Below are 16,565 nucleotides of genomic sequence, written 5' to 3'. Positions count from 1 at the left end.
TTGGCCAGCAGTGTGGCAAGACCTGGGGACTCTTGGGCCCAGAGTCAGTGACTTAGCCACAGAGGACTAGAGTGGAGAGTGAAGCATCCAACTGATAAGAAGAGAGGGCATATGCATAAGAACACCCACACTTGCAGATAATACCCACTTGACATGGCCTCAATGACTGAATGATCAGAGCTCAACTAAAAGAAAGAAGAGTAAAAAAAGAATAATCGGATACAATTTTATGAACTAGACCTACACCTTTGGATGCAGTAGCTCAAAAGAGGGAACAAATCTTTACAGCAAGGATCATTCCCATCCCCTCCATACACAGAGTAGACAGGGATGGGCAACTTGCACATTGGCTACCCAAAATGAGGGGAGGAGCTACAAAGGCAAGAAGTGACTGGCTTACAAGCTTTCAAGAGGGAGTCTAGATCCAGAGGGCTCGGAGAAAGGTAGAATCTCCACTGAGTGGTATCCAATCTGTCTAGGTGGGGCTGATGAAAGGAGACAGGGATAGGTTTCTTGTGATACATAATGAATAATTGTTATCAGGACTGATTGTGAAGGTTGGAAATGTAAAGGTAGACATTATGTAGCAAGGAGGGGAGTGATTAACTTTGCAGTCCAGGAGCAGAGGTCCCTGGGACCATCAAGAGAGAAGAGCAGAAAGCGGGACCCTACTTAGAGAAGCAGTAATGCCAGAGATGGGGGCAGAGATGATGACTTGGAGAGATGGAGCAGCTGGGGACTTTAGACCTAGACAGGGAGAGGGGCTCTGTGTTGACAACTGAGGGGCAGGCTTGCGGGTTATACCCTTTGGTTGGTTGATGATGCATGGAGAGGATTGTAACCATGGCAATGAAATGATATACAATAGGATAAATGTAAAATTAATGTTCTCCCATGTAAACTATCACATAATTCACAATAAAATATTAAAAAACAACAACTGATACACCACTGGAATTACTCTCTTGTTTATGCCAAGAAATTTCCAAGACAGCTACCTGGCCAACCAATTGGAAGAGATCCCTATCTATGTCTATTCCAAAGAAAGGTGACCCAGTGGAATGCAGAAATCATAGAATATTTGTTAATATGACATCCAAGTAAAATTTTGCTGAGTTCAAAATGGTTACAGCAGTACATGATAAAAGCATAAAGACTGAAGTTGTCAATTGTGGTTGTCACAACTGTAAAGGTAGAGATTTTGTTAAAGTGGGGAGGAGTTAATCTTATAATCCAGGAACAGAGGACCCCAAGACCATCAAGGGAGAAGAACACAAGCAGAATGTGGGACCTTATCCAGAGAAGCAGCTACATCAGAGAGGAGGCAGAGATGAGGACCTGGAGAGATTGAGCAGCTGAAGACTCTAGACTCATGGAAAGAGAAAGGTTGTGTGCTGGCGGCCAGGAGGCAGGCTTGTAGAATGTGCCCTTGGGTTGTTTAAATGATTATATATTTCTGAGTGTTTCTGTATACATCAAAAAAATAAATAAACAGAGGGTATAGAAGCAAATACTGTTGAATGATGACGCATGGAGATTATAATCATTGCCATGAAATGAAATGATAGAATGAGTGCAAAACTGATGTGCTCTCTTATAAACTATCACTCAATTCACAATAAAAGTTAAAAAAGATTGAAGCTGTCAAAGATTTCATTTTACTTGGATCTATAATCAACACTCAAGGAGCTCTGGTAGCGTAGTGGTTATGAATCGCGCTGCAAGCCTTAAGGTCAGAAGTTCGAAACTACCAGCTGCTCCACAGGAGAAAAATGAGGTGTTCTGCTCCTGTAAAGATTTATAGCCTTGGAAACCCTATACAGGGTCGCTATGGGTCAGAACCGACTCGATGGCACTTAACAATAGCAACATAATCAACACTCACTCATGGAAACAATAGTCAAGAAATCAAAGGACATATTGCTTTGGGCAAATCTGTTAAAGAACAAAGCTGTCACTTTAAACACTAAAGTGGGCCTGGCCCAAGCCATGGTATTTTCTATCGCCTCATACGTATGCAAAAGCTTGATGAGGAATAAAGACCAGACAACTGATGTTATTTGAATTATGGTGCTAGTGACACATACTGATTATACCATGGAGTTCTAGAAGAACAGACAAACCTGTTTTGGTGGATTGCTCTTTGGAAGTGACAATGGTGAGACTTAGTCTTCTGTACTTTGGACATGTTGTCAGGTAGGACCAGTCTCTAGAGGACATCATGTTTGATAAAGTCAGAAAAAAGGTAAGACCCCCAATGTGGCTGTAACAATGGACTCAAGCAAAGCCACGTTTGTGAGGATGATCCAGAAACAGGAAGCATTTTGTTTCGTTGTACACAGGGTAACAAGGAGGCACCGAATAAACAAGGTATTAAAACCTGCCAAAGCCAGAGCCTGTGTAGGTTGGAAACGTATCAGAGAAGAAAAATATGTATTTTCCAGTAAGAAAGTGATAGAAGAGTGGCAAGACTGTATCCTTTCAAAGACAGAGAACTTGTGGGAAAACAAGGCAGGCCCCTAAGGTCCAAAGCTCTCACACTCTTCACTGTAGCTCTCACCCTTACAATTGAGAGTTAGTCCTTACACTGAAATCTTTTCCAAAGGACAATCATTTGAAGAGAAAATCAAAGGAAGTAACATCACAGATAATATGCAGATATTGCAAAAGGTGAAGCCAATACATCAACTGTAGTACACTACACTCTCCTGGGTTTTGAGACACAATCAGCTAATCTCTTTTAATGACGTATATAAAAGGGAAAGAGGAGGCTCTGGAGGACAGGCACTTACTTGCAAACCACAATGTCAGCAGTTCGAGCCCACCAGCCGCTCTGCTGTTTTTTCTGGTCCCATAAATATTTACAGTCGTGGAAACTCTATACAGGGTTACTATGAATCAAAACTGATTGATGGCACCTAAGCTATGGGTTAATGCACCAGACTGCAAAGCCATTTGAACTGCAAGGTCCATGGTTCAAGCTCACCAATGGCTCCTTGGAAACCCTACACAGGGCTGCTATGGGTTAGAACCGACTTGACAGCACTTAACAACAACAAACAACATTAGGAGCTCTGGTAGCAGAGTAGTAATGAATTGGGCTGCTAATCTGAAGGTCAGCAGTTCAAAACTACCAGTGGTTCCATGGAAGATGATGCTTTCTGCTCCCGTAAAGATTTACAGCCTCAGACACCCTATGCAGGGTTGCTATGGGTTGGAATCGACTACACGGCACTTAACAACAACAACAACATTAAAATATAAATTCAACTTAAAACATTGTTTTATAACCCAAATTATAAGATAATAGAAGTAAGCTACATCTGCTTTTTGTATATCTGAAAATAATGATTGTTTTCCCTACGTAAGCTTCCATTATTGCTATACCAGCAATTGTTACCATTACAAGGTGGGGGTGGGGGACAAACAAACAACCACCTTAAGAACACAGCGTATTGTTAAACTATCAAGTTTCTCAGATGAACTACAGAACAATCTATCAAGGCAAGAAAAAACTCACCTCAGTGTGGATCTACTACTTCTTTGTGAATAATTATGAATTCATTTTTTGTAAGAGTAGTAAATAATTTGTTATGCAAATTTACTTTTAATCATTATTTTAACAGAAACAAATTAATTAGGCATTTAATTTTTTGGCTTTGGAATGTATCTTGGGTAAGATTAAAATTAGAATGATGAAGCCTCAGGTTTACATAGAAATCAGAAAATTCAAGTAAACTTCAGTTTTCTAATCCTGTCACCTTGCTCGATAACAAAGTATGAATTGTATTTCTATATTGCTTCACAATTTGCAGAGTGATCTACATAAATACGTCATCTAGCAAAAATCCTTTGGGAAGCATGAAATGAGGAAACCTCTAAAAGCTACTTTAGAACTATTTTCATTATTTTAAAAAAGGGTCCTATCTGACATGAATGGAAAATTATTTTGACTTCATGAGAGGAAGGGACAAGATCCAGTTTGAACTGCACCGCCTCAACACACTGTGGCCATACATCACGGTTTGCCTGGGAAGGACCAGGTTTCTCCCTATTTTCCAAGGTGACTTATTAACACCCCCTCCTCCCCCATCACAAGTTTGGTAGCTTGATGATCAGCAATATGGTCTCGCTTCACCATCCTGTTCCTTTTAACCAGTTGTTGCTGTTGTTAAGTGCCACTGAGTCAGTTACAGCTAACAGGGACCCTCTGCACAACGGAATCAAACACTGCCCAGTCCTGCACCATCCTCACAATTGGTACGTTTCAGCTACATCTTTTTCGCTGACCCTCCACCAAGCAGGATGTACACTTCTCCAAGGATTGGGCTCTTCTGATAATATGCCCAAAGAACATCAAATCATGTCTTGTCATCCTGGCTTCTAAGGAGCCTTCTATTCTGGCTGTTGTTCTAAAACAAACTTGTTTGTTCTTCTGGTAGCCTACCAAGTAAGCTAATCAAGACAAAGGAGACGAGGGCTTCTGAGAGTTACAGGGGGCTCTGCTGAGGCCATCAATGTTAAGAACATCTCACTTGTGAGAGGGCCCTTTTCAGGCTCGAAGAGTCGCCATCATCTTGCTCACTCTGCCTTTCAAGTCCAGAATCGGCTCCTGTAAAGCTAAACACATCAACCTGCTGTTAAAGAACTGACCAATGTCTTCAATAAGACCAAGACACAACTCAACTGATTTAAGCACTGTTGAAGACCTAATGAATTTGAAATGGAAGGAAACGACAACTTACACGTGTATTTCTTCTTTTATTAGCTAGAGAGAAAAGAGAAGGAAAATATTTGGTTATAGTGCTTTCTGTCTAAACAAATAGAAACGTTTTTCTCCAAATGCTCATACGTACCTTGGAAGTGAAAGCAGATAAGGTAGACAACAATTTGGACTCTACTGAAAAAGGGGGCAGTTCATCCAGGGGGATGCCTTTGCTGATTTTTTCTTTCAGGCTCACGTATCGAGCTTTTATGTCTCCCAAGACAGACAGCAGCACTGTCCCCAATTCCTTCTTGGCAGAATTACTTGGTAAGTTCCTGTTCGAAACGAAATTACTGAGACTTAAGTTACCCATTAATGCAAACACATCAGACCCTTAGCTCTAACTCTACCAGGATCTTTAAAGAGTTTTCATTTAAATGCTTAGTAAAATCCAAGGAACTAGAATCCCTAAATGTGTTTTTCTAGTGGCAATGCAAGCAACACTCAATACGTCAGCCAGAGAGGAGGTGTTAGAATGTCATAAAAAACCTTCCAACTAACTCCATGCTCATGTGGAACTTTTAAAAACACATCTAAGTCCTATTCACTGAGTTCTTCTTCCCAGGCAGGCATTGTTGCCCCTCCAGGAAATTCAGAGGTATAACTTTTAAAAGTCCATTATCCACAGGAGCGTGGTGGCTCTGGACAATAAGCACTAGACTGTGAACCACAAGGTCGGTTTGAGCTCATGAGTCACTCTGTGGGACAAAGATGAGACTTTCTACTCCTGCAAAGATATACCGCCTCAGAAACCCTAGGGTTGCTATGAGTCTAAATGACTCCGAGGCACTTAACAACAACAACCCACAGGTCAGCTAACAAACCCAGCTACTAGCTACCCTCTACCCCTCAGACTGTCTTTAAAGACATGCTCTAGAATAACTTCCAGGAAGATACAGGTACTAAGCACCGATGTTCTCCTTCCTTGTTTTCCAGCAGGAGTTTGTAGATGTCACAACAATGGTAGTGGCACATCTGATAGTGAGCGTTCAGAAGGTACATCTCAGCTCTGAGGGCTCTCTGCATAATCTCCTGACAGCACTTAGAGGGCCAGCTCTTCTCCAGCTCTTTAGAAAGCCGACATCCCCTTTCAGAGAAAAGACAGCACTGGGTTTGAACACATACTCTCTCCATTTGAGGACAAAGCTCTGAAGAGTTTTACAATTTCTTAGTCTGCTATCAAGTTAAAATACACTTTACAAGATAGACAGAAGACACTGTAGGCAACACAATTTTCAGAAAAGAAGGATGTCAAGAAGAAAGTAAACAAGTCTCAAATTCACATTTTCTATAAATCCTTGGCTTTTTTTTTTTTTTACAAAAAAGTAACATTCTGACAAAGTTTTTATTTATCTAGAATCAATGGATTTTCCGCCTAGATCAAGCTTTGGCCAAAGTTTTTAAAATTTGTGAGCATTTTGGTGGAAATTGAAAAAAAAAAAAAAGTACGTTTTAAAAGAAATTAAGTAGAAATTTCTTTTTTTTGTTAATAATTAAGAGTCATTAATATAGGCAGACATTTTGCTGTGCTACTGTATCAAACAGCAGGAGAAAGATGAAGCTTTCTGCCCCCATAGAGATTTAGTCTCAGAAACCCCCTTATAGGACCACTAAGTGGAAACAAAACTGACAGCCCTCACCACTATACCAGAGTCCCAAGTAACTGTGTTTTGAGTGTGAATAGTCTTTGGAGGTCTTTTCTGGATACCAGTCATTGCTTAGAGCTGTTCCAAATGCTCAGTCTCTCCTATTTAATTTTACAAGGTTGGAATGTCAGGTTAAACTCAGAAGAGTGAAGCAGAAAAATGAATGACCTTAGATCATGATAACTAATTTGGCTTCTCAGATTGCTTCCTCCACCCTCTGGTTATCTGCTGTTTTCTATTAAATGCAAAGTAAATCGTACAATGAACTAAAATCAGGATTATACCACCACAGGGAAGTAGCTATTTACCGTTTCAAATATAGGAAAACGTCTAAAGATGCTATTTTGTTTTGGTCTCTTGAGGGATCAAATGAAAAGAAAATGCAATTAAAATCCGTATGGATTTGGCTTGCATAAGTCATGATAAATTGCCATGAGTATTTGAAGGAATTATTGACACTGAAAATCTATGAAGTGAAGTAGAGCTTCAATATTTGATACTGTTTTAATATTGGTTTGAAAGCAAATGGCCAAAGCAGTCACTTCTTAAAATCCCTCTAATGATGACTCTCTATGCTGAGGTATGTCAAACAGAAAGCAAATACTGTTTTGATTTCCTCTCACATGCATCTGCAAACTTTGACAACTGACCTACCTCTCAGGATGTTTCTTCAAATCTGTGATCTCAGGTGTTTTTCTTAATTCCAGAGAATCCTGAAAATAGCAACATATCCTATACTGGGGTTCCAAACTGGCAAAATGTAAAACCCAACTTGGTATTGATTTTTGTGGCACAGGTGCCAGTGGAGGAAGGAGCTGGTGGCAACCTCTCCACCCTTCCCCGCTACCTGCCATTTTATCACAAAGACTCCAGGGGTCCGGCTATAACCCAAGAAACCAAGGCATTTACATTAGCATACACCACCTCTTTACAAAGTCAGATACCATTTTATAATGCACTTCACTGGATTTTACCTTATTTAGGACATGTCCACTGGGTTTGAAACTGTCCACGGAGACTGGTTTTCCCGGTCCTCTCATCACAGCCGTCTGTGTGTCTACACAGTCTTGGCGGTATGACCAATCTGTGTTACAGGCCACACTTCTCAGCTTCTCATTCTGCCACTGGCTGGGACGTGTCTTGTTCATCATCGTTATCTCTGTGTTGCTTGAGGTGGACACCACAGAGGGCCTTGCACTTGTTGCCCTGCTGATTGTGAAACAAGCCCTAAAATCAGTGCTGACATCCACTGACTGGTTAACTGTCATTGTACAACGTGCAGCATCCATCACTGACCCGTCACATGTCCCTTCCATATTGGGAGAGGACGTTCTATTTGTGATGTGGCTGTCAGCAACACTTAGGGAGCTATCTTCCATCGCCTGCTTATCTTCGACCACAATCCTTGGTAGAGTAGCCAGACAATCTAAGGTTGGGTCAGAGGCCCTTTGCAGCATGCTATAATGTGAGGATCCATAGGCAGAAATGATTGAGTCATCAAAGACAGCATTCCAGGAGCTCTGACAATTTTGGCAAGGCTGCAGTAATGTCTCCAAAGCTTTTTCCTGTTGTAATACTGCACTAGGATTGTGAAAATGTTGGAACTTACTTTTCTCAACAAAGTTTTCATAAAAATCCTTACTTTCAGTTACTTGAGATTTCATTTTGCCAGTGTGGGTGTTAGCTTCTAGGGCTTTAGGAGGGTTCAAGAAATCACTCTCAGATTGAGATTCCTGCTTCTCAAGAGTACTGCTTTGTATACTTTCATCAAATACCGTGTGGTACGTTAAACTGGCCTCTTGTTCCTTATACTTCTCATACTTTTGTTCATGGGATTTTCTTAACATTACAGAACTCTGAAATTTGGAGACATCTTGTCCATAAACATCAAGTGACTCCAGAGAGAAGACAGAACTGCTTCCTAATTTAATGTGATTATCATCTTCTAGACTGTTGGCTTCACAACCTGAATTTCCGAACCCAACTACTTCCAGGTGAGCTATGTCTACTGTTTTGGTTTGGTCACAGGATGGGTGGTTACGTATCAGTTCTGGCTCTTCTGCACTATGGTATTCCTGCAGGGAGTCCTCATCCGCACTAGAGGTCAGTACACCTGCCACTGTCTCTTCACAGTCAGGGTCTGCAGTCTGGTAGTGTCTCTCCACTCCACTCGTCTTAGGACCCTGATGCTCCAAGATATTAAACAACACCTCTTCTCTTGTCTGCATGTCAGGCTGTAATTCGGAACTTAAGTCAATATGGCTTTCATGGTTCTGAATTGCATCTGAATAATGCACAGAGTATGTTTCATTCAACAAAGCACAGTCCATACTGTCTTCAAACTCACTCAAATTTGAGTGTGTGCTCTCTAGGTTAGCTAAAGGGGACTCCAACCAGTCTCTGTGGTCCATGCTGCTGCATTCTTTGCCATGCTCTCTTCCTTCTGACCTACAGTCTCCATCAGCTGCAGGAACTGTCAGTGTGACTTCCTTCCAACCACGGGACTTTATTAACTTGCCTTTCTTTGAATTACAAGGCCAATCTGATTAAAAAATAAAAACAATAATCAAATATAAATAAAAGCAACATCACAGAATTGAAGCACTAGAGAGGGTCTCAGATGTGATCTGGTCTGTCATGGACTGAATGTACCCACCCCCACCACAAAATACTTTGGTGTCCTGAGTGGTGCTGCAGGATAATACATTAGACTGCAAAGTCAGTTTGAACTGCAAAGTCGGCAGTAGCCACTCCTTGGAAGTCCTATACAGGGTTGAGTTGGAACTGACTTGATAGCACATAACAACAAATGCATGTTAACTTGGCTGGGTTGTGATTCTCAGTGGTTTGGGAATTATGTAATGTAACAGTTATGTGATGAATCTACATGTGATGGGATGTAATACACAATAAGATAATTAAGGGTGGGCTGCACAAAAGATTTGATGCTTTTGAGTTATGGTTTTGGAGGAGAATATTCAAAGTACAATGGGCTGTCAAAAGTACAAAAAGATCTGTGTTGGAAGAAGTGCAGCCAGAGTGCTCCTTGGAGGCCAGGATGGCCAAACTTTGTCTCTCATACTTGGGACTATTGTCAGGAAGGACTAGTCACTGGAGAAGGATATGTTTGGTAAGGTGGAGGGTCAGAAAAAGAGGGAGACCCCTAGCGAGATGGATTGGCAAAGTGGCTCAGGTGTGGCAACAATTGTGAGGTTGGCCCAGGACTGGGCAGTGTTTCGTTCTATTGTACACAAGGTTGCTATGGGTTGGTACTAACTCGATGGCACCTAACAACAACAACAAAGCAATACCCTGAATCCCATCACAACCCTGATCTGATAAGGAAGTTTTCCAGAGATGGTCTGAAACACCTTTCATCTTACAAAGATTAAAGGAGACAAAAGGAACAGAAAGAAGAGCCAGGAGTGGGGTCTACTCTTTTGACCCGGAATTCCTGTACTGAGAACCTCCCAGATCCAAGGACAAACTGACGCCAAGAGGCCTGGGGATCACCACTGATTTCTGAGCCTACAGATGCTGAAAGGAGTCATGACCTTTCTCCAGAGTCAACACTCTGAATTCAGACTTCTAGCCTAAATTTTAAGAGAATAAACATAGTGGTTACAAATCGAGCTGCTAACCTCAAGGTCAGCAGTTAAAAACTACCAGCAGTTCTGCAGGAGAAAGATGAGGTTTTCTGCTCCCATAAAGATTTACAGCCTCAGAAACCCTATACATGGTTGCTATGAGTCAGAACCAACTGCATGGCACACCATCATCACATCATTTAAGACGCCCCCTTGTGGTGTTTCTGTGATAGCAGCACTGTGGATTTCCAATCACACTAGACTACATGAAAAACAAAACAAAACATACTGTTTGGCACACTGGGACTCCTGACTGGTACCTTCATTGTTTATGAGTATGACCCTCTTTGGATTCCTGGTGTGGCACTGGAGTCTAAGTACTGGAATGTGAACCTCAAGTTTGGCTGTTCAAACCCACCAGCTGCCACTCGGAAACCCTGTACAGGGTCACTATGAGTCAGAATCGACTGGACGGCACGTCATTACTACCACCACCACCACATTTACCTTCTTATGCTTTCTGCACCGATTTTACTCTGCCTGTTAACAATATCTGTCCTAGTCTTTAAGTTCAGTTGTCTCTTAACTTACCCATCATTTTACTTGAACCTTGCTTTTCTGTTTTAAATATGACAAGGAGGATAAGATTTGTGCCTTAATCCAGAATGCCTCTTGATAGTTTACATCACATATACTAACAGGTACATGCCATCTGTGAGCAGTTCTCTAAAGCCTGGCTGGACAGAGACCCAACCTTCCTGTTCATCTTCCCTCCTCTAACCTTTCCTGGAGAGGTCCTCCAAGGCTGCCTGTATTTTCGTAAGTTTTTATTGTGAATTGGGTGATAGTTTATATGGGGGAACATCAGCTTTACACTCATCCTATCTTGTATTTCATTTCATTGCAATGATTACAATTTCCTCTATGGATCATCATTAAACAGAATTTGCTTCCATTCTGTTTTTTTTTTTTTTTTGGGGGGGGGGATGTAAACCAAAACACTCAGAAATATACAATCATTTGAACAACCAAAGGGCACACCTTGCAAACTTGCTCTCTGGCCTTCAGCACACAGCCCTCTCCTTCCCTGAGTCTAGGGTCTCCAACTGCTCCATCTCTGGTATCACTGATTCTATGGATAAGATCCTACACTCTGTTCTTTGCCCTGATGGTCCCAGGGTCCTCCGCTCCCAGACTGCAAGATCAACCACTCCCTTCCTTTTGTTAAAAACATCTATATTTACATTTGCAACACTCACAATCAGTCCTGATAGCAGAATTATTCACTACTGAACCACAAGCGTCTTATCCCCATCTCCTTTCACTAGTTTCCAGACAGGCTGGAAACCACTCAAGGCTGCCTGTATTTACCAAAAATAACTGAAGGGAGTTCGCCAAAATAAAGACAGGCTGATTCTTACCATACCATAGGGAAAAAGGCTTAAAAGCTAGCCACATAGAAAGGGGGACTTGCTCAATATTTACCACTCTGCCCCACCCAGAATGAAACCAACTTACCTGGCACCTCACCTTTCTGGAGGATTCCTCCACTCCTGTAGCAGCTTTTACCAGGAGCTGTTCCTACCACTGCAGAAGGCTCCATCGCTCAAGGATGTATTCTCTAGAAATGGCACAAATATTGACCATTAAACCTGGCATCATATCAGGTAAAATCAAACCCAGTTAGAAAAACAAGAATTTTAGCAATGTGGCTGTTAACACCAGAGAGGTTGTTGTAGCAGTTGTTACTCTGTACACATAGGCTTTGTTGACCCCATGTATCCAGAGTAGAACAGTTCCATAGGTTCCCAAGGCTGTCACTTTTCAGAAACGGATCACCAGGACTATCTTACGAGGTGCCATTGGGTAGGTTTGAACTACCAATCACATGACAAAAATAATAAAGCTTATAGAATACTTGAGTAATTCTTTCAAAAGGACATAAAGAACTGCATTATTTAAACACACAAGACATAACCTTTTCAAATTATCAAGATATTCATCAAAAGAAATGAGTTAAGTCACCAAAAGTTATAACCCAAAAAACAGCTATTTTAATATTACAATTGACCCCATTTATGTCAAATCTGGATCAAAATGTTTCTGAAACAAATTATGGACTTAATGAAAATCAATGATTGGGTATTTTTCTACAATGTGATATCTTTAAGCAATAAAATGAAATTTACCAACACATGTTATTTCATGGATTAATCTCAAAAACATGCTAAAAGAAAGAAGCCAGACATAAGATAATACATATTATATGATTTATATTAAACGTCAAGAAACAGTAAATTTAAAGAGTCAGAAAGTGAACCACCTGTGTAGGGGCTGAAAAAGGGGGTGAACTGTAAATGAGCATATAGGGTCTTATTGGGGGCAAAAAAAAAAAAAAAATGCTCCCAAATGGAGTTATGGTGATGGTCACACCATTCAATGAAGTCACTATGCACCACTGAATTGCATACTTGCAATGAGAAGTATAAGAGCTGTTGAAGAAAAACCTTATCATAAAGGCTCTCGGAACTCAGTTTCCCGAGGAGGAGGCCCAAGCTAGTACACTAGGACAAAAAAGGAGTGACCCCAGAGAAGACCAAATGTCTGGCAAACCCACAAAAGCATTTTGAGCCTTCTGGCCCCTATTTATCTTCACTGTCCATACCCAAAACAGCTGCGTTGTTCTTCTTCAGTGGAATTCTAGTGACTAGCTATTACAAAGGTTCCAGTTTAAGTTTGAAAAAAGAGAAACTTTTGTTATACTTCTCAATGAACTATTTAAATTAATGACCCTGAGCAAATCATCTCAATTCACCCTCCCTGTTTCCTTTTCCACAATGCTAAAAAACAAAAAAACAAAACCAAACCCCACTAAAACCAAACCCACTGGTATCAAGTTGATTCTAAGCAGAACTACTTTCATAGGGTTTTTGCCTCATCTTTCTCCTGGTAGAATCAAACTGCCAACCTTTCAGTTAGTAGCCTAGCCCAGTTAGTACTTAATCCACTGTGTCATCAGGGCAACATTCTATAATAAGAGATTAAAACAGTGTAAACTTGGAAATTAAAAAAACAACAACAAAAAACTGGACAATGAGAACACTAACAATCAAAACACATGGAACATGGCCTAAGTTACAACTGCAAAGAATAACAAATTTTAGATCATTAGATAAGAACATAAATGAATTAAACAGTCAAGAATCTAGTCAATAAAATGAATAAAAAACGGGAATAGAATTAGCTAATACACAAGCAACAGTAATACACACCAACAGTAAAGTGAAAAATGAAGTCAAGAGCTATTCTTTACGACTGAGTAGACAAACAAATGACAAATCTCACTGAGACAGGACTGAAAGAAACTAGTAACAAGACTAGAGTCTTTCACATTTCAACCAGTGATTGTTGTTATTATGTGCTGTGGAGTCAGTTCCGACTCATAGCGACCCTGTACAGGGTTTCCGAGGCTGTAAATCTTCATAGGAGCAGAAAGCCTCATCTTTCTCCTGCAGAACAGCTGGTAGTTTTGAACTGCTTATCTTGCAGTTCACAGCCTGATTCATAACCACTATGCTACCAGAACTCCAGTGATAAAGAGTACTTTTAACAAGTGGGACTGCATCATAGGATGCATGTGTCTGCTCTGTTTCTCTCAGAAATCAAGTTGGCACTGACCAATGCCCAGTATCTGAAAAGAGTTGCTTCATCTGTTGCGGGAGTTCCTGCCTCCGCGGGGGTCGTGGGACACGGGCGAACACGCGGAATCATCGGGTGAAGAAATGAATGAATACAATCGAAAGGCTTTTCAACTTACTGTGCTGTCCGGCTGTTCTCTCCAGCCTCTGCCACTTCTGCTTCTACTTTCTGCTCTCTGCTGTCTGCCCTCTGCCTTCTCTCTCCTGCTCTCTGCTTCTTCTCTCTCCTTTCTCTACCAGTTCCTTCTGCCTTCTCCCTCCTGCTCTCTGCTGCTTCTTTCTGCCTTCTGATAATTCTGCCTCTGCTGGCTTCTTCCTCCTCTGCCCTCTACTTCTGTCTTCTAGCTCTGCCAGCTCAGCTCAGCAAGTCTGTATTTTTTATACTTAAAATTACACAGTACATGCATTGACACTTTTATCATTTCTTGAATTATTACGGTTAGTCACAACATTCTTGCACTTGGTCCTTAGACAGCCTTAACAAGAATACTCTGTGATGTTCAGACTGACCTTCATGTTCTTTCCCAGTATGAGATAAAACAGTTTCTTCTTGTTTCTACTAAAAGACTATAAACTTCTATCCTACATAATGTGCTATTATTTTTATAATAAAGATATTCATTAAATCACTTAGAAGCTATGTGGCATACAGCCCAACCTGGTTACTTGCTGCAAGAAGTGTAGATTATTAAGTCAAAACTATCTTTCACTTAAGTCCATTATTGTCTGCTTGTTTATGCAGATGTCTGTATGTAGAGGTTTGTGAATTCTAGCTAGTGACTGAATGTGGTGAGGCCTATGGGGGTAGGTCAGCTTGACTCTAATATGCTATCTGATTTTGTGGCCTCACAAATGCAGTTACTTAGGTTTTCTAATGAAAGGGAGTAACTTACATAATTTCTCTTTGTATTCAATCCACCAAGGCTAAAAGCAATTGCTGCTAAGCTAGTTTTACCCAAGGTTTGTAGAATTCATAGTGAAAAGCTGTGAATATTGCCAAATTATATATTTTTATAAGTAAAATTAAGAATACTCTATAGAGAAGGTAGAAAGCAACTTCTGAGAGCTATCTGTTTTTCCAGACCACTCTACTATTCACTGGACTGTGTCAAGCAGTAAATCGAAGCTGTCCTCTACCCTCATCGCTCCCAGCAATCTGTGGCCCACTTTCTACTTATACTAAAGTGACATGGTAAATCCATCATGTCCAGAAGCCTCAATACATGTGATCGTATGTTCTCTGACAACAGAACCAGTAAAAGAAAAAAAAAAAAAAAAAAGTCTCCGAGTCAATTCTGACTCTTGGCGACCACATGTGTGTCTCAGTATAAACTGCTCCATATGATTTTCAATGACTGATTTTTAGAAGTAGATTGCCAGGCATTTCTTCTGAGGTATTGCTAGGTAGACTCCAACCTCCAACCTTTGGCCAGCAGTCAAGTGTGTTAATCATTTGTACCATTCAGGGACACTAAACAGTACGATTAGTGCTTTATATAAAAAAAATAATAATGCCCTCAAATGTTTGGAAATTAAACAACACGTTTTAAAATAATCCAAGGGTAAAAGAATATTGCATACTAGAAAGTATTTTGAATTCAATGACTGAAAATACAGCATGAAAATGTGTGGAACATAGCTAAAATAGTACTTGATAGCTATAAAAGCCTGAGTTAGGAAAAAATGGTTTAAAAATCAATGCTCTAAGGTTCTATTTTTTAAAACACTAGAAAAAATACAATGAATTAAAATCAAGGAAGTAGAATGAAAGTAATAAAGAAGAAACACACAGCAGACATTTTGATGAAATAGGTAAGTAGATAAAAATCAGTAAAGTTAAAAGTTAGTTCTCTTTAAAAGACGATAATAAAATCGGTGCTCTACTAACAATACTGATATATATATATATATATATATATATATATATATAAACACAAATTACTAAAATCATAAGTGAAAAAGGGGACATCATTACAGACATGAAAATGTTAGTAGTGGATAAAATGAATAACTTTGTCAATAAATTCTGTAATTTAGGATATATTTATTTGAAAACCACAATCTTCCAATATGGAAGAATAGGCCTATCTCTCTTGTTGTTAGGTGCCATATAGTCAGTGCCAACTCATACCGACCCTATGCACAACAGAACAAAACACTGCCTAAACCTGGGTCAACCTCACAACTGTTGCTACGCCTGAATCCACTGCTGCTGCCACTGTGCCAATCCATCTCGTTGGAGATGGACTGTCCGAAGAAAGAAAAAGTCTGGCCATTCTGGCTTCCAAGGAGCACTCTGCCTGTACTTCATCCAACACACATCTATTTGGTTTTTTTTTTGGCAGTCCATGGTACTTTCAATATTCTCCTCCAACATCATAACTCAAATGCATCAATTCTTCTATGATCTTCCCTGTTAACTATCCAACTTTTTTTGCATGCATATGAGGTTATCGATAATATCATGGCTTGTGTCAGGTGTACCTTAATCTTCAAACTAGTATCTTTGCTCTTCAACACTTTAAAGAGGTCTGTATAGCAGATGTGCCCAATGCAATGTAATGCAATGCATTGTTTGATTTGACTGCTGCTTCACGAGTATTGATGGTTGATCTAAACAAATGAAGTCATTGACAACTTCAATCTTTTCTCCGTTTATATGGATGTTATTTTTTGGTCCAGTGGTGAGGATTTTATTTCTTTACACTGATGTAAACAAATTTCTTGACATTGATTGGGAAGGGATATACTTCCATTTATATGTATATTAATTGGTCCAGTGGTGAGGATTTTTGTTTTAAGTTGAGACGTAACTAATACCAAAGGGTTTGATCTTCATCAGTAAGTATTTTAAGTCCTCATGGCTTTC

General features: G+C 40.1%; 1 protein-coding gene across 1 annotated transcript in view; it reads right to left on the bottom strand.

Annotated features, from left to right (window-relative positions):
* Window positions 1–11,601, bottom strand: part of RBM44 (RNA binding motif protein 44) — a 27,260-nt gene extending 15,659 nt beyond the window's left edge. The window contains exons 1-7 of the mRNA XM_006866818.1: window positions 11,517–11,601; window positions 7,386–8,788; window positions 7,066–7,124; window positions 5,676–5,852; window positions 4,857–5,040; window positions 4,746–4,768; window positions 4,536–4,620 (exon numbers count right to left, since the gene is read on the bottom strand). Coding sequence (XP_006866880.1) covers window positions 4,536–4,620; window positions 4,746–4,768; window positions 4,857–5,040; window positions 5,676–5,852; window positions 7,066–7,124; window positions 7,386–8,788; window positions 11,517–11,601 — 2,016 coding nt within the window. The remainder of the gene's footprint in view (window positions 1–4,535; window positions 4,621–4,745; window positions 4,769–4,856; window positions 5,041–5,675; window positions 5,853–7,065; window positions 7,125–7,385; window positions 8,789–11,516) is intronic.
* Between the last annotated feature and the right edge of the window lie 4,964 nt (window positions 11,602–16,565).

The sequence above is a fragment of the Chrysochloris asiatica genome, unplaced genomic scaffold (assembly GCF_000296735.1).
Source record: "Chrysochloris asiatica unplaced genomic scaffold, ChrAsi1.0 scaffold00096, whole genome shotgun sequence".
Classification (NCBI taxonomy): Eukaryota; Metazoa; Chordata; class Mammalia; order Afrosoricida; family Chrysochloridae; genus Chrysochloris; species Chrysochloris asiatica.
This window is presented reverse-complemented; position numbering and strand designations above follow the sequence as displayed.